The sequence below is a fragment of the Rana temporaria genome, chromosome 6, assembly GCF_905171775.1.
Source record: "Rana temporaria chromosome 6, aRanTem1.1, whole genome shotgun sequence".
Lineage (NCBI taxonomy): Eukaryota > Metazoa > Chordata > Amphibia > Anura > Ranidae > Rana > Rana temporaria.
Window position 1 is genome coordinate 19,417,249 of NC_053494.1, and position 18,876 is coordinate 19,436,124.

General features: G+C 44.1%; 1 protein-coding gene across 2 annotated transcripts in view; it reads left to right on the forward strand.

Moving 5' to 3' along the window:
- The window catches only part of PPL (periplakin), a 113,708-nt gene that overhangs the window by 54,766 nt on the left and 40,066 nt on the right, over positions 1-18,876 (forward strand). For both annotated transcript variants that reach the window (XM_040356392.1, XM_040356393.1), the window contains 2 exons: positions 14,362-14,465; positions 18,608-18,762. In XM_040356392.1, coding sequence (XP_040212326.1) covers positions 14,362-14,465; positions 18,608-18,762 — 259 coding nt within the window. The remainder of the gene's footprint in view (positions 1-14,361; positions 14,466-18,607; positions 18,763-18,876) is intronic.

An 18,876-nucleotide genomic window follows, 5' to 3' on the forward strand; every position in this document is an offset into this window, starting at 1 on the left:
CCTAACTGTGTAGTGCAGATTCCCCCTGTTTAACCACTTGCCTACCAGCTCACGTGGAAAAAAGAAATGTTCCTGGACTGCCGCACTCTGATAGGCGATTTATTGAAACAAAATGAACAAAGGATAAGCTGTAGAACATCCAAAAAACACTGCAATCAATGGTAGAAAGTGAACATAGGGGACAAAAAAGCTGACATGTTTCACATCATGGATAGATGCTTAGTCATACCAGCTCACGTACGTTTACTGCGGCAGATCGGCTCTCCTGCGCAAACCGGTGTCAGTCAGTGCGTGTGAGATTGCGGGAGATTGCGAGATCCCTACCAGAAACAGAAGACCTCCCAGCAACAATACATCCCCTCACCAGCAACAATAGATCCCCACACAAAAACAGATTCCCTTCAGTGACAATAGATCCCCACCCAGCAGCCAGCATCAATAGACCCTCCAGCATAACCCACACCCCTTGCTATCGCATACATTCAGTGCTGGAGGTGCGTTCTCACTGAATAAAAGCCCTGCATATGTCTTTAGGATGGTAGTAAGAAGACCTTTGTGCCCTAGCTCTTGGCTCCATCCAAGGTACATAATGGTTATGGGGTTCCTCATATCTTTCCTTGCATTATTCATCATTAATAACCATTGGAGGAGAAGAATTCCCTTCATCATGGCTGTAGCAGGCGTCCAGACCAGAGAACAGAACCAAGATCTCCCAGCTGGTGATCTAGGAAAACATTGGGCTGATTATTTTCTAGCACCTGCCAACATTAAAATTCCAGTTTTGGGCGGAGTGACCTTTTTTATGTGATTTATCACAGGATAGAACAGGACTGTCCTCTTCTTGCTGTGCCCGTTCCCCCGATAACCCGGCCCGTGCAATGCCCAGTGTTGTGTGCTGAAACTCCCATTATCTCGAACTATTTCCCCATAAACATTCCTGCAGGATGAGTAACCGGCTCGGAAAATGTTTCCTTGACCCCGGTGTGGACACTGAAGTGTTTGCCGGAACACACAGAGCGTCTATAAAATAACAAAAACTCAGAACGATGAACACTTATGACTCGGATACTATGGAGGTATATGTACTGCCATCCATGTACTGCCATCCTTGCCAGGAGGAGACGGGTCTGGACAGCAGAGGTTTTAAACTGGCGTCCCTCCAGCTGTTGCACAACTACAAGTCCCATCATGCCTCTGCCTGTGGGAGTCACGCTTGTAACTGTCAGCCTTGCAATGCCTCATGGGACTTGTAGTTTTGCAACAGCTGGAGGGCTGCCAGTTTGAGACCTTTGTGTAATACAGGGACCACAGATCCCAGAATTCTGGCACTTGTCCCGGATTTGCAGGGCCGGTCCTGAGATGTAGAGGTTTGTCCCAGGAATGTTTTTTTCTATATGCATTTTAAACTTTACAACAGAATAATGGAAACTGTACAGCCAATTAGGTATTTGCATTAAAAGTGGACCTGTTGGTGACTGTGGGGCAGATCCACAAAAGAATTACGCCGGCGTATCTCTTGATACGCCGCGTAATTTCAAATTTTGCGCGTCGTATCTTTGTTTTGGTATCCACAAAACAAGATACGACGCCATCTGGGATCGACGCTGTCGGATCTTAGATGCAATTTTTCGGCGGCCGCTAGGTGGCGTTTCCGTCGAATTCCACGTCGAGTATGCAAATTAGCTAGTTGCGGCGATCCACGAACGTACGTCCGGCTGGCGCATTTTTTTTTACGTCGTTTGCGTTCGGCTTTTTCCGGCGTATAGTTAAAGCTACTATATGGTGGCGTACTCAATGTTAAGTATGGCCGTCGTTCCCACCTCGCATTTTGAATTTTTTACGTTGTTTGCGTAAGTCGTTCGTGAATAGGGATTTGCGTAGAATTACGTCACCGTCGTGAGCATTGGCTTGTTCCGGGTTAATTTCGAGCATGCGCACTGGGATACCCCCACGGACGGCGCATGCGCAGTTAAAAAAAAAAACGTTGTTTACGTCGGGTCACAACGTATTTACATAAAACACGCCCCCATCACAGAGATTGGAATGCCGCGCCATTACGCCGCCAAAGATACACTACGCCGCCATAACTTACGGCGCAAATTCTTTGAGGATTCGAAAAAAAATAAGTTACGGCGGCGTAGTGTATCTTGGATACGATGCGCCCGGCGGAGAGATGCGCCGCTGTACGTGGATCTGGGCCTTTAAGTTTACTTTTTAAATCCCTATGAATAAATTCCTGGCACAATATACAGCAATGGGACCATTCTTGAGAAAAGCTCCTATCATTAAAAAGCCATGTTTATGCTCCAGGCAGTGACTTTGCCTAGGCTGAGATGAGGTCATCAGTCTGCTGCAGGCAGGAATAAGAATTTCCTCAGTCTCTTCTCCTTTAGTTATTAGACTGCAACATTGTAACTTAGTAGCAAGTCACAGGGCCGGATTCAGAAAGAGATACGCCGTCGTATCTCTGAGTTCCGACGGTCGTATCTATGCGCCTGATTCATAGAATCAGTTACGCATAGATATCCCTAAGATCCGACAGGTGTAAGTGTTTTACACCGTCGGATCTTAGGCTGCAATTCCAGGTCGCCCGCTAGGTGGCGCTTCCGTATTATTACGCGACGAATATGCAAATGAGGAGTTGCGCCGATTCAGAAACGGGCGTGAATAAAGAACTTGCGCCCAAAGTTAGAGCGGCGTAACGTATCGGAGATACGTTACGCGGGCCGGACAGATACGCCAATGTATCTGAATCCGGCCCACAGAGTGCAAAGGCTCATTCACATTAGCAGTCGAGGGTCGGTGAGCCCTTGTGGTTGAGCCACATTTTTACCTCCCCCAATGTCTCTCCCTTTAGCTACAGAGGCAGCCGTTATGGCTGTACACATGCCACAGACGCATCAGGATTTATACTCCCTGTCGCTTTCGGTGGGGGTAAGGTCCACTGAGCACGACCCATTAGACATGTGCACTGCCGAAAAATGTGTTAATTTGTTTTTTTTTTGTTTTTTTGTTTTTTTGTTTTTCGAGTCATTTTGTTATGATCGCAATTCGTAAATTCGAAAAATCGAAAATCCAAAAAGAAAAAAATTTGAAAGAATAATTAACTAATAATAATAACTAACTATTAAATTCTAGGTATTGGAATATCCTTTCAAATTTGTCTGTTAATGAACGTAAAGAATAGAAATGTTATCCAAAGTTACAAATTATCCAAAACAACGAATGCCGCATCTAAACGAATGGAACAGAACAAATTAATAATACATAATAATAATAATAATTAAGTTTTTATTATTATTTTTATTATTATTATTATTATTATTGTTATTATTATTAATAATAATATTTACAGTATTCTTAATTTGTTCTGTTCCATTCGTTTAGATGCGGCATTCGTTATTTCAGGTAGAATCTGAAAGGAAATTCCAATGCCTATAATTTAATATTTGGTGATTTATTTCCGAAATTTCGAATTTTCCGATTTTTTGAATTTCCGAATATTCAAATTTTACAAATAGTCAGGAAGATTTGTTAAACGAGTTTTCGTTCATTCAGATGTTTCCGAATTAACGAACTTGTCGAAATTCGTTAAACTAATTCGGAAATTTCCCTGTTAAGAAAATAAATAAAATAATTCGGAACAAAATTAATTGCACGTCTACAATAGACCCAAAACTGAGCATGTGCAGAGTGCCCCCAAGGCTCTGTACTGTTAAAAAATGGATTGGGGACAGTGAAAGAATGGGATGGATCAGAGAAGATAGGATCAAACAGCCTTTTTACACAATGCAGAGGATTAAAGGAACACTAAAGGCAAGATTTTTTTATTTATTTTTTTAAATAACAAACATGTTATACTTACTTCCACTGTGCAGCTCGTTTTGCACAGAGTGGCCCCGATCCACGTCTTCTGGGGTCCCTCGGCGGCTGTCTCGGCTCCTCCTCGCAAAAGCTTTCCACCTTCATGCGAGCTCCCTCGCATGGTGGAAAGCTTTTGCGAGCGCGCTCCCGTGATACAGCGGCGGCCATAGCCGCCGACTGTATCACTCGGCCCCGCCCCCCCCGGCACGCTGCGTCATCCGCTGTGATTGACAGCAGCGCCAGCCAATGGCTGTGCTGCTATCAATCCGTCCAGCCTAGCCAATCAACGGCCAGGCTGGGAACCGAACAGGATCACGAGGACGCGCCCCGGACTTTTGAGGGATGAGGTAAGTAAAACGGGGGCTCGGGGGGGGGCATAGGATGCATTAAGGTAAAAAAACTTTTACCTTTACAACCCCTTTAACCCCTTAGGTCCCACAGTGAGTATAACAAGCATGCTTTACTGCATATACAGACTGATTCTACTGTTGTGGGTTTTGTAACACTTCAGCTTTTTTGGTTTGTGGTGCTCAGATCCAGTTTAGTGCCACCTTGGGTATGAGTATCTGCATGTAGGCAGGTCCCTCCATCCTTTCCCACATCTTAAATGGTAATGCCAGGTCCTTACAACAGTTTTCCCAAGCACTGAGCAGTGCATTGTGGGTTGGAGGGTGTGGCTATACTCTGACTTTCAGGAAGTCGCTGCTTATCTATGACTCAGCACTGATTGTGCGAAACGCGTCAGTTTTTACCCCACTGCTTGCTGTGCTGTGTTTTGTAGTGCTTTTTATCTTTTTTTTACACCAATAAAGGCTACCTTTTTAGGTTCATTTTGGTGTGCGGCTGTCCATGAATTCTTTTCATTGATTTTTTGCCTTGTGCATTGCCAGCACCCACGGTCTTTGAGGAGGACATTGATTGCTTATTGCATTTGCCTGGAGCGGCGGTCTCTTTTTTTTTTCATGCTTATCTATGAGTGTCTGGATCACCCGGGAACTCTGCAGGTCTGGGCTGAGAAACGGTTGCTTGTATTAGCGGGTTCTAAAGACGGCACATTTTATTCCAGCGTGGATTTGTAGGGCAAAACCTGGCACCAAAAAGTGTAAATACAGAGGGACACCAAAAGGGGGCGCCCTTCCAATCACCAGATAGGAAATACAAATTATAATGACCCCTTCCATGCATTATGAGTAGAGTTATCCGGTCTCTTGAAAGGAATCGGAATGGCCTAGGACAACAAAGTGTTGTGATGTAATACTTTGCCGTTCACAAATAAAGATTTTACAAAAAAAAAACAAGACCTGGATCCATAACGTTTAGCATTCCTGAGATATCGGTGTCAGCCAAGGTGTGATTTATAGAGTTTGGGTCATGCGGAGATGTTTGCAAAAACCTTGAACAAGAAACCCGAGCAGGCAGAATATGTGCCCCCAGGAATACACAATGTGGCATTTTTTGTATTTTCTGAATTTCTACCTATAGCCAAATGCCTGATGCCAGAGGTTCAAGAATTCCGAGCTTTCCACCTTAAAGAAGAACTGCAGTCTGCTCACATAATTTGTAATAAAACATCTTTGCCATTCTGAAGCTTCCCTCCACTTTGCATATTTTATATATTCTGTGATTCTGTAGTTGCCAAATTCTCACCAATGTAAGAAATGGCTGCTCACCTCACAGAATGGACCCTTTAATTACAGAGGGTCCAATACACCTTCCCACACAGGGTGTATTGGTAATCCACCAGAGACAAAGCGGGCAGATCCTGAGGCGTCACTTCTTGGGTTTGTAATGCCACTTTCCAATATATCAGGTATAGGCAACTTTTACTCCAGATGCACATGGGTCATGCAAGTGAAAAGAACCAATATAGTGCTCTCCGCGGGGATAAAAACGTTTTAACTGATAAATTCGCAAATCTGGCACTATATCTAAGTGCCTGGAATAACTGTGTGTGTATATGCAAAATCAACGATGGCCGCGGGTGACGTCACGTGACTTCCGTCCGTACGCGTTGCGTCCCAGTGGGCGGGACTTCGTCAGCGGATTCATGTGCATGTCATAAGCCTAGGCTTTTTACCAAACAGGAAGTGGGATTTACTGACAGAAAAAAAAATGGGAACAGAGGGACTTTGTTCCAAATCATGGGCAGTTGGGAGTTGTGCATAGGTGCCTGTGCAACCCGGACAGCAGCGGGAATCTGCGCTACATTGGATGATAAGGGGGTTAGACCAGGTATGCCTAAGTTGGGGGGGGGGGGGGGGGCCACCGTCTGGTCTGCATGTGTACGAGTTCCAGGTGGCCTGAAACCCGGATATATGATTCAAAACCCAGACTGTCCGGGTGAATCAAGGACGAGTGGCAACCCTGACTCTATCAGACTGACATCCACCCATCAAGGCATTATGATATTTGTAAAACTCCAGCCCACTGCTTGCTTCAGGGCTAAGGATGAGCTCCAGCGTGTTCGCATGTTACACGCGCAGAGTCCGCCAGGAAGTCTGCACGGCGCTGCACTAATCACAGCCAGGGAGACATTTCCCAATCTCTGCAGCCGAGCATCGGGACATGTCTCCCTGGCTGTGATTAGAGCAGCGCCGTGCAGACTTCCTGGCGGACTCTGCGCGTGTAACATGCGAACACGCTGGAGCTCATCCTTATTCAGGGCTGAGGGCTCTTGAACGACGTTAAAGCAGAGTTCCACCCAAAAATGGAACTTCCGCTTTTACGAATCCTTCCTCCCCCACCCCGTCCTGTGTCACATTTGGCACCTTTCAGGGGGAGGGGGGAGCAGATACCTGTGTAATCCCAGGTATTTGCTCCCACTTCCGGGCATAGGTCGCCACGGCGACCTACACCACGTCTGCGCCTCCTCTGTCCCCTGGGAGACGCATGGGTCCCAGAAGACAGCAGGGACCAGTGGGATCTTGCATGCGCAGTAGGGAACCAGGCTGTGAAGCCGCAAGGCTTCACTTCCTGATTCCCTTACCAAGGATGGCGGCGCCTAGAGCCGAGGGAGAGATCGGCTTCGGGTGCCGACATCGTGGGTGCCCTGGACAGGTAAGTGTCCATTAGTGGTGCAACGGATCACAGTTGATCCGTGATCCGAACGGGTCACCCCATTCGGATCGGCACACACTGTGACCCGTGGATTGCCGCAGCTCCGGAGCTAGGCCGAAGCTGCGTCCATAACATTAGGAAAGGCCGCGGCTTCGGCCTAGCTCCGGAGCCGTGGCCATCTTGGTACACCCGGTGGCAGCCTTCCTCTCTGTTTTCACCCACAGGGGAGGAGGAGCCAGCACTCGTGGGACACACCGCTGGGAGTACTACCTGGGGGGGGTGTCTGCCTGTTACTACCTGGGAGGGGGGTGTCTGCAACGAGGGGGTTCTTTACTGAGGGGGGACTATAGTTGGTGGGAGGGGGGGGTGACACCATTTTTTTCCTGCATCGGGTGACACCAACCCTAGTGACGCCACTGCAGTGGGGGAGATGTGGATATTACAGTGGGGGGGGGGAGATGTGGATATTACAGTGGGGGGGGGGAGATGTGGATATTACAGTGGGGGGGGGGGAGATGTGGATATTACAGTGGGGGAGAATTTTTTTTTTTTTTTGCCGATCCAAAAAATGAACCGATCCGTGACTCCTGATCCGAGGAACGATCCGAACCATGAGTTTTTTGATCCGTTGCACCCCTAGTGTGTCCATGCATTAAAAGTCAGCAGCTGCAGTATTTTTTTTTTTTTTTTGGCGGAACTCTGCTTTAAGACAGGGCACTGTGAAGTTACAGTCAGGGACATATATATATATATATATATACATACAGCCCCTCCCACCAGCCATGATCTGCATGCATTGCATAGAGAAGGGCAGAAACTCGGTAATGGTATCACTGGATCAAAACAAAGGCATGTAGTGGGAAGGTTTCATTCAAAAATGTCACCAGCATGTTGATGTGGAGGGTGGATGGGGGTTATTAGGGAAGAACCAAGGATGGCATAATATAAGCAGATTAAATGTTGGCTTTAACCCAAAAAATTATGACTTTCATACAAGAAGATTAGTCAGACCTGGAAGTAAGGTGTCACAGGACGGGTATTTTTAGGATGTTTGCCACTGTGCTCCACCTAGACGTGTATCACGGCTCCACCAGCGCAACGTGCTCAGGGCTTCATCCCAGGCTGGAGATGACATTATCCTGCGTAGGAGGATGAAGAGCTGTAACAGGGAGGGTGGAATTCAATTATTAATTCTGCATATCCTAATTCACTTGTTTACCGAGCTCGGGGACAGCTGTGTAATCCGTCACCTGTTTACTTTTGGGGCATCTGGGAGAGTTAACCCTTACCAGCCTGGGCGCAGAGATTGTGCCGAATACGGCGGAGCTTTGTCGGTGTAAACCCAATCGCCAAAATCTGATATAAGCCTCCGCATAGTAAAGCGGAGCTCCACCCAAAAGGAGAAGATCCGCTGGTTTGGGGGGATCGGGCACGTCTGGGGGGGGGATCGGGCACCTGGTTTTGATATAGATACATTTTTCTTGCATATTTTAGTTTGTTCTGCATTTAACCACTTCAGCCCCACTTAACCACTTAGGCCGATTGTGTATTCTTCTACAAATTTTTGTTAAAAATAAAAAATCGCAATAAGCGTTTTAATGATTGGTTTGCGCAAAAGTTATAGGGCCAGATCCACAGAACAATTACGCCGGCGTATCTATTGATACGCCGCATAATTTCAAATTTTGCGCGTCATATCTTTGTTTTGTATCTGCAAAACAAGATACGACGGCATCTCGGATGGATCCGACAGGCGTACGTCTTAGTACGCCGTCGGATCTTAAGGAGCAAATTTTTCGGCGGCCGCTAGGTGGAGTTTCCGTCGCATTCCGCATCGAGTATGCAAATTAGCTAGTTACGGCGATCCACGAACGTACGTCCAGCTGGCGCGTTTTTTTACGCCGTTTGCGTTCGGCTTTTTCCGGCGTATAGTTAAACCTGCTATTATGAGGCGTACTCAATGTTAAGTATGGCCGTCGTTCCCGCCTTGCATTTTGAATTTTTTACGTCGTTTGCGTAAGTCGTTCGCGAATAGGGATTTGCATAGAATGACGTCACCGTCGTAAGCATTGGCTGGTTCCGGTTTAATTTCGAGCATGCGCACTGGGATACCCCCACGGACGGCACATGCGCAGTTAAAAAAAAAGTCGTTTACGTCGGGTCACGACGTATTTACATAAAACACGCCCCCATCACAGAGATTTGAATGGCGCGCCATTACGCCGCCAAAGATGCACTACGCCGCCGTAACTTATGACGCAAATTCTTTGAGGATTCGAAAAAAAAATAAGTTACGGCGGCGTAGTGTATCTTAGATACGCTGCGCCCGGCGGATTAATGCGCCGAGGTACGTGAATCTACCCCATAGTGTCTACAAAATAGGGGATAGTTTTATGGCATTTTTATCTTTATTTTATTTTTTTTACTAGTTATGGCGGCGATCATCGATTTTTATTGTGACTGCGACATTATGGCGGACACATCGGACACTTTTGACCCTGTTTTGTGACCATTGTCATTTATACAGCGATTAGTGCTGTAAAAATGCACTGATTACTGTGTAAATGACACTGGCAGTGAAGGGGTTAACCAGTAGGGGGCGGGGAAGGGGGTTAAGTGTGTCCTAGTGTCCGAGTGATTCGAACACTGTGGGGCGGGGCTTACTGTGACACGACACTGATGACTGCTCCCGGTGACAGGGAGCAGAAGATCAGTGTCCTGTCATTAGGCAGGACAGGGAGGCACCTTGTTTACAAAGGCATCCCGTTCCGTAACCCGATCGCTGGACACCAGTGGACATCGAGCTGAACTCCAGGATAAGCAGGGTCGCTGATGAAGCAGTTCCAGCCAGCCCTATTGTACTGGGCCTGGGCCCCATCCATTCAAAAAGGGGGCCCGGGCACCTGCTGTGTAGGATGGCCAATTACTGCCTTACTGCAGACACCAGGGCTGGACTGGGACAGAAATTTGGCCCTGGACTTCATCCAGACTGGCCCACTTTGACAGGTCTCTCCCATGGTGGCCGGACAACTCCCGCACCCCCCCCCCCCGGGCACCCAAGCTCCCTCTCCCCCTTCACTAGCCATTAGCCATTCTACTTTATTAGAATAGAATAGCTGGTACTGGTACTCTTATAGGCAGTACCAGTGGGAAAGCTAGACATTATTTTACCCGGGGCAAGAATCAGTTCGGTGCCCCCCCCCTTATGGGACAAGATTAGGCAGAAGTGAAAAACTCCCAGGCCATAGCTGTTGAGTCAGCTGTCTGTCCCCTCCCCTCATGCTCCTCTGTCGTCCCCCATGCTCCTCTGGTCCTCCCCCTGCTTCTTTGTTCCCCCCAGGTGAGCGCTGCGGGGAGGGAGAGACAGAGGAGCGGAGGGGGGCAGCAGTCTGCTGTCACTGAATCCGGCCCACTGAGTCATCGGCCCACCGGGAAACTCCCTGTAGTCCCAATGGCCAGTCCATCCCTGGCAGACACTGATCCTTTTCTGCCTCCTCCTGCAGCTCTGCTGGCTTCTGCTTTTAGAGGAAGTGGGGCCATGTCAGGTAAGCAGTATGGGGCCCATAATTTCTAACAGCAGCCCTGGGGATAAGAAAATATTGTCTAAATACATTCATCATGTGTATCCTTCTTAGAATCTTGGTGTGCTTTGTGTATTTCTTCCAGGTCGGTGCAGTAATCCAGTGTGAGACTTTCCCTCCACGTAGGAGCTTCCTGTAATAAAGACCGCTCACTGCTGCTCTCTCTCCTTGTGCGGGATGACTGGTCTTAAATCCGTCCCCTCCTGTCATTTTTACAGGCAGCCTGTAGTGGGTGGGGCCTGCTGGGTCCGTCCCACAACTCCCCAACAATTGCTCTCTTCACAGGCAATGTACCACACAGTCATGTCACTGCTACTATCTGGGTTTACAAAGGCATTTGGTGCTCACAAAGAGGATTGACTGTATATCCTTTGTGGATCTTGAGCATAGCGCCCAACTGTCCCTGATTTAGAGCAATGGCCCTCTGTCCCTCATTTGTCCCTCATTTTGGTCTGATCTATATAGATGTATATAAAATGCACTTTTTATCTATCAAGCGCTAAACCTTTCATCTGATCTCTAAATTGCTGCATTTGTAAATTCCAAAAGCCAAAATAAATATTTTTTTGTACAATTCTCCTTTAAGGGGGCGTGGCAAGGGGTGTGTTCTATGCCTGTATACTTTTGCTGATCGGTGTCCCTCATTCCCATCTCAAAAAGTTGGGAGGTGTGTCTTGAGGAATAATAAAAAACAAAATTGTGCCCGGAGTTCAGCTTAAGCATTCTTATCCATTTTGATTTTGTGGCTGAAGATGCTGTCTGTAAGTAATCCTATTGTATGTATTAGTCTTGACATGACAGAGAAGTGTTGGGTGAGATTTGTATTCCAGAAATAACGTGACAAGCGGGATGCTGGGAAAACGATCTATATGGCCGTGTATATAGAATGAGTCCTGTTACATCTCACATGTCTGATGGATTAATAAGTCCTAATTGGGTTTCTCTGGGGTCAAGTAAAATAGTCAGAGGCTGTACAACTGCCCTATATATGTGTATATTCCTGTAATGGGCTCCGCAGAATAATCACACTAGGATAATCATACATACTGTACATTCACACAGTACCTGTCCTTGAGGAGCCTACAATATAAGGACCCTAACTCGCATACTAGGGACAATTTAGAGCTAAATTACCCTCCAGCATGTAGGTGTGTGGAAGGAAAACGCACGCAAGCACAGGGAGAACATGCAAACTCCATGCAGGTAGTGTTCTGGTCAGGATACAAACCAGGACCCCAGTGCTGCAAGGTATAAGGCTAACCATTAAGCCATCATGCTGCCCATATGTGTACATAGTACAGTGCGTTGGGCTCTACTGTACAATGTAATGTGTTGGGGTGCATTGGGCTCTACTGTACAATGAGTTGGGGTGCATTGGGCTCTACTGTACAATGAGTTGGGGTGCATTGGGCGCTACTTTACAATACATTTGTAGGCATTGAGCCTCCCAGGACCCCAGTGCTGCAAGCCAGATGGCTAACCACTAAGCCACCATGCTGCTCCAATGTGTTTGGTGCCTTGAACTGTACTGTAAAATGTGTTGGGGTGCATTGGGCTCTACTGTACAATGTGTTGGGGTGCATTGGGCGCTACTGTACAATACCTTTGGAGGCTTCGAGCCTCCCAGGACCCCAGTGCTGCAAGGCAGAAGGCTAGTCACTAAGCCATCCTGCTGCCCATATGTGTACGTAGTCTTGTGCATTGGACCCTACTCTACAACACAGACTCTACTGTAAAATGTGTTGGCCTCTGCTGTACTGTACAATGCGTAGGGCTGTACTATACAATGAATTGGGAGTTGTTGGGCTCTACTGTACAATGAGTTGGGTTGTACTGTCCATTGCATTGGGATACTTTTTGGCTCTACCGCTTGTTGCGTTGGAATTGTTTAGGCTCTACTGTACAGTGCGTTGAGGTGCATTGAACTCTACTGTACAATGTGTTAGTAAAGCCAAATGCATCCCAATGCAACGTATGGTACAGCCTAACACACTGTACAGTAGAGCTCAATGCACCTCAACATTGTATAGCAGAGCTCAATGCACCCCAATGCAACGTATGGTACAGCCTGTCTGTCATTATTATTATTATTATTATTATTATTAGTCTGTTGCATTGGAATCCTTTTAAGCTTTACTGTCCAATGTGTTGGGCGCCATTGTACAACGCTATGAAATGTGTTGGGCTCTACTGTACAATGCATTGGGGGTGCATTGGCCGCTACTGTACAATGTTGAGGTACCTTAGGCACTCCTGTACAATACGTTGAGGAGTATTGGGCTCTACTATACCATACGATGGTGTGTGTTGGCCTCTACTGTACAATGTTGAGGTGCCTTAGGCTCTCCTGTACAATGCGTTGAATATTGGGCTCTACTATACCATACGTTGGTGTGTGTTGGCCTCTACTGTACAATGTTGAGGTACCTTAGGCTCTCCTGTACAATGCATTGAGTAATGTTGGGCTCTACTATACCATACGTTGGTGTGTGTTGGCCTCTACTGTACAATGTTGAGGTACCTTAGGCTCTCCTGTACAATGCATTGAGTAATGTTGGGCTCTACTATACCATACATTGCTGTGTGTTGGCCTCTACTGTACAATGTTGAGGTACCTTAGGCTCTCCTGTACAATGCATTGAGTAATGTTGGGCTCTACTATACCATACATTGCTGTGTGTTGGCCTCTACTATACAATGTTGAGGTACCTTAGGCTCTCCTGTACAATGCATTGAGTAATGTTGGGCTCTACTATACCATACATTGCTGTGTGTTGGCCTCTACTATACAATGTTGAGGTACCTTAGGCTCTACTGAACAATGCGTTGAGGAGTGTTGGGCTCTACTATACCATACGTTGGTGTTTGTTTGGCCTCTACTGTATAATGTTGAGGTACCTTAGGCTCTACTGTAAAATGTTTTGGGCTCTACCATACGTTAGTGTGTTTGCCTCTACTGTACAGTGGGCTCTACTGTACAATAGGTTGGAGTGCGTTGTGCGTAACTGTACAATAAACTGGGGTTCTATTCACAATGAATGGCACTGCACATAGAGCAGGTGCTTTGCATTTACCAACATGCCATTTAGCATACGCTGCCACAACGCACAAGTGTGAATGGGCTCTAAAGGTAATCTGTCCATGAAACATTTTCTATACTGTATATATGTGCCCAGAGCTGTTCTTTAGCAGAAGAGTCTGCATACACACCACGCGTTCCAAGATGGCCAGGCCCAGGGTCGGACTGACAACTCCTGGGGCCCCCGGGCAATAGAAGATTATGGGGCCCCTGGGCTTACAGATGGCCACCAAGCCAGGAGGCAGTGCAGAGGTGGGGCAGCTAAAATCTCAGGATTTTCACATCAAAAGCATGTCGGTTTCGGACATATCAGGGACAGATCTAAAAAAAAACCCATAGATTTTTACATACTGTCCCTGGTTTTACTGAGCCTGGCAACCCTGATGGGGCCCCCTAGTGGCATGGGGCCCTCGGGCAGTGCCAGAGTGACTCAATGGTCAGTCCGCCCCTGGCCAGGCCTAAGTGTTCAATACAATAACATTGGTGCTTGTAGTGTGCAGATTGGAGCATTGCTAAACCACACGCACTGGTTATCTAGGCCTGATCCCCTGGCTGCAGCACACACATAGTTTGGAAAGTAATACAAAAGGCCGGGTGAGTCACCAGCTAATGAGCTGGCAGAGATCCAGTCTGAGCTCCCCCTTGGCATCCACACGGCGCTCAGTCAGCCCAGGGGTGGGAAGCAGAGGGGTGGGAGAACATCGAAAAGCTGTACGATTGCTGAGCTCCTAGCATGTTGTGCCTGGCTGACTTTGGGTCTCCTTCTCTCTCCTCTTACAGGGTCTCCTCCAATAAGGAACTGTCCGAGCTCATCGACCGACTGCAGAAAAATGCCGACCAAGTGGAGCGATATATCGTGGACACCGACGCCAAAGCTGCAGAAGGTAAACTGACACCCTAAAAATCCTGGTGGGCGAGAGGGGGGGGGGGGCTGCTGTGAGTGACAGCACATGCATGCGCTATACGCGCCACCTTCACCCTGCTTGGTACGGTATATGACGTATATCTGAAAGAGCAATGAATGTTGTCTACCCCGCTGTCACACCTGGGGCTGGGAATCCCAGGGGGGCATTAATGACCACATAAATCGTACTAGAACAAAACTGTAGCAGTAACGCTAAAAAGTCGTTCACAGAGCCCGCCGGTATTGCCAACCTAACATAAATATCACATACATTGACAGACAATAATGATCATAAATGGGGGCTCTTTTTATTATTATGTATTTAAAAACTGGACAAATTGTGCACGAAAAACTACAAACAACATCAACACTTAAAAAAAAAAAAAAAAAAGAGGAGGAAGAATGAATGACATACCAAAAAATAAAAAAATAAAGCAAATACTAAAGATAAGAGTAAATCTAAATAAAAATGTATAAATAATGCAAAAAAATTAACACTAGAAATTAACAAGGAGAAAAACAGTAAATGTGTAAAAAAAAATTATATATTAAAAAATATTTACCATATATTTATATCAGATCTCATAAATAAATGAGATGCATTTTAAAAACCTATATAGTCCCTATCCATAAGAATGTATCTCTTACTTATAGTGGCAAAACTTAATTCCCTCTTTTGTATTATTTTTTATTATAATAAAAATATATATAATATAAATATAATATATATATATATATTATAACTATTATTTTTTAATATATATATATATATATATTCTATATATGTAATATATATTTTTTATATATATATTTTTTATATATATATTTTTTATATATATATATTTTTTATATATATATATTTTTTATATATATATATATTTTATATATATTTATATTTTATATATATCGCTATTTTTTATATACTACTATATTTTATATATATACTTATATTTTTATAATATATATATATATTTATATATATATATATATATATATATATATATATATATATAATATATATTATATCATTTATTATTATATATATAATATATATTATATCATTTTTTTAATATTATATTATATATATAATATATATATATATATATATATATATATATATATATATATTATATATATATATATATATATATATATATATATTTATATATATATTTATATATATATATATTATAATTTTATATATATATATATAAATTCAATTTATTTTTTATTTTTTTACCTTTCTGTCTTTCTCATCAAATTAATAAAGTTACGGCCGTAACCAATCAGTATCTGCTTCATTAAAAGGTGAAAATCTATTAGAATATTATGGGTAATCACTCCATTTTCTCTTAGAACTCCCCTAATAATCCTTAAATCCTCATCAGTGTTGCCTTATACACCTCCATGAAGACAATACTGTTTTGTAGTGGGAAAAATCCTTTTAATAAAGTATAGAACGCACTTTGCTCTTCCTACATATTCTCATCCCCGATATCTTATCCCGGGTTCAGGACATGAGTATATGGCGCCCCGTTTTTACGGAAAGCTTCTAGACAAGATCCCCAAAAGCTGGTATAGAACCCAGTTTGTCTAGAAAGAGGTGACAATGATGGCATTTCTGTGTGCGATGCTGAAGAGTTAAATCAATTTCTAACCCTAGTACTAACCCTCCTTGTAACCCTAACACTTCCCTTAACCCTTGACACTAATCTCCCCCTGGCCTTCCCTATAAATCCAACGCTAACCTTCCCCTTCTTTAACTGTAACGCAAACCCCACCTGTAACCCTAATACTAATCTTCCATGTAATTCTAAAGCCTCGTACACACGATTGGATTTTCCGACAACAAATGTGCGATGTCCGGGTTTTGTCTGAAAATCCGACCGGTTGTACGCTCCATCGGACTATTGTTGAGGAGAAATATCCTGGATGGCCACACACCGTGAAAAAAGGCATCTTTATTATAGAATATAAAATAAAATCCAGTGTACAGCAGTCAAATCATGGAGAATAGCTAACATCGCATCACATCAATCGATGCTTAGTCATAGCTGAGTGAACAGGACCCAAGCGTGTGTATAACAGGAAACATTGAAAAACGGGCTACACAATAGGCGGACAATTGTTGTCGGAATTTCTGATAACAAATGTTATTATAGCATGCTTTAAAATTTTCCGACAACAAATGTTTCTTGTCGGATTATCCGATCGTGTGTATACACACGAAAAATATCCAAAGTACAAACACGCATGCTCCGAACCAATGCTAACCATAAGACAGTTGCCCAAAGGGTGGCGCTAAAGAGCTAAAAAAACACGTAGTTTCGTGTATATTGGCTGTATGCATACCAAGTTCAAGGCCAACGCCCTTCGCACAAAATTCCATGGATTTGTCCGATGGAGATCCGATCGTGTGTACGAGGCTAAACTCTAACCTTCCATGTAACCCTAAGATTAACCCCCCTCCAACACTAATCTGCCCTGTACCCTATACACTAACCCTCCCTGTAACCCTAACAGCAACCCTCCTTGTAACTTTCACACTAACCCTTCCGGTCACCCTAACCCTCCTTGTAGCCCTAATCTTCCCTGTAACCCTAACACTAATCTTCCCTGTAACCCTAACACTAATCTTCCCTGTAACCCTAACACCAACCCTCCTTGTAACTTTCACACTAACCCTTCCGGTCAGTCTAACCCTCCCTGTAACCCCAACGCTAACCCTTCCTGTAACCCTAACCCCAACACTAATCTTCCACGAAACCCTACCCTCCCTATAATTCAAACACTAACCTGAACACCACTACTACCTGTAACTCTAAACCTAAACTATAACCACAACAATAACCCGCTCTGTTACCCTAACACTAACATCCCTGTATCCCTAACACTAACCCTCTCTGTTACCCTAACACTAACCCTTCCTTAATCCTGAACACTAACCCTCCCTCTAACCCCAACCATAACCACTAATACTACACCTCCCTGTCATTTCAAACCTAAAATTAACCCTCAATTTAACCCTAACACTAAATCTCTCCATAATAACCACCACCCTAAATCCTCAGTTATGTAAACCCAATTCCTTGTTTGCAAACTTGCCTCTCCTATACTGGTATCTACTGACTTGCAGATGTGAAAATGCTCCCCCTAGTGGCCATGTGAGATCTAAAATCCTTCCCTGGGACGGCTGAGATTAGTCAGATCAGGGAACACTGCTCAGTAGCTGTAATGTTTTTTTTTATTAATAGAGAGGGAAAAAATCCTTTTTCTTTTCTTTTTTCCTTTTTTTCTTTTTCTTTTTTCTTTTACCTTTTTTCTTTTCTTCTTCTTTTTTCTTCTTTTTTCTTCTTCTTCTTTTTTCTTTCTTTCTCTTTCTTTCTTTTTTTTTCTTTTCTTTTCTTTCTCATACATACATACATACATACATACATACATACATACATACATACATACATACATACATACATACATACTGTACATACATATCATTTGTGTCCCCCACCCTTTTTCTTTTCCTTTTTTTTCTTTTTTCTTTTTCTCTTTCTTTCTTTCTTTTTCTCTTTCTTTCTTTCTTTTTCTCTTTCTTTCTTTTTCTCTTTCTTTCTTTCTTTCTTTCTTTCTTTCTTTCTTTCTTTCTTTCTTTCTTTCTTTCTTTCTTTCTTTCTTTTTCTCTTTCTTTCTTTCTTTTTCTCTTTCTTTCTTCTTTCTTTCTTTCTTTCTTTCTTTCTTTCTTTCTTTCTTTCTTTCTTTCTTTCTTTCTTTCTTTCTTTCTTTCTTTCTTTCTTTCTTTCTTTCTTTCTTTCTTTCTTTCTTTCTTTCTTTCTTTCTCATACAAACATATCATTTGTGTCCCCCACCCTTTATCTTGTATATGGGTACTTTTTTTAGGGTGACAGGTACACTTGGATATATGTATATTACCCCATTCTAACCAATATAATTGAAAATTGTGCTTTTCCAGCACAAGCTGCAGTCTGGTTACTTGGAGGCACCACTATGGAAAGTTATTTAATAAATATGACCCATCACAAATAGACCAGAGAACCACTAACGTCCCACCATCGTGGATTGTATGAATCTGTTCACAAGTTAATCCCTTTTTTGTCTTCCCTGCAGGATGTGGAAAGGATTGTCTCTTCCCAGCCTGTGATGCACAGGGACCCCACCCTCCAGAACATCGGGGAGTCTGAGAAGCTCGTTGTGGTGCTGGAAACGGATGCCCTGCTGGCTCGCCATCTCAATCACCCGCAGGCAGAGATGATCCAGGAGGAGTGAGTGCTTCCTATGCCCTCTATTCTGGATCTATACAAATGATTGGTGCTCTTTAAATGGACAAGTTGACTCACCTGTTGGCTTGATTAGGGGCTCCAGCGTTGAGGGTCGCC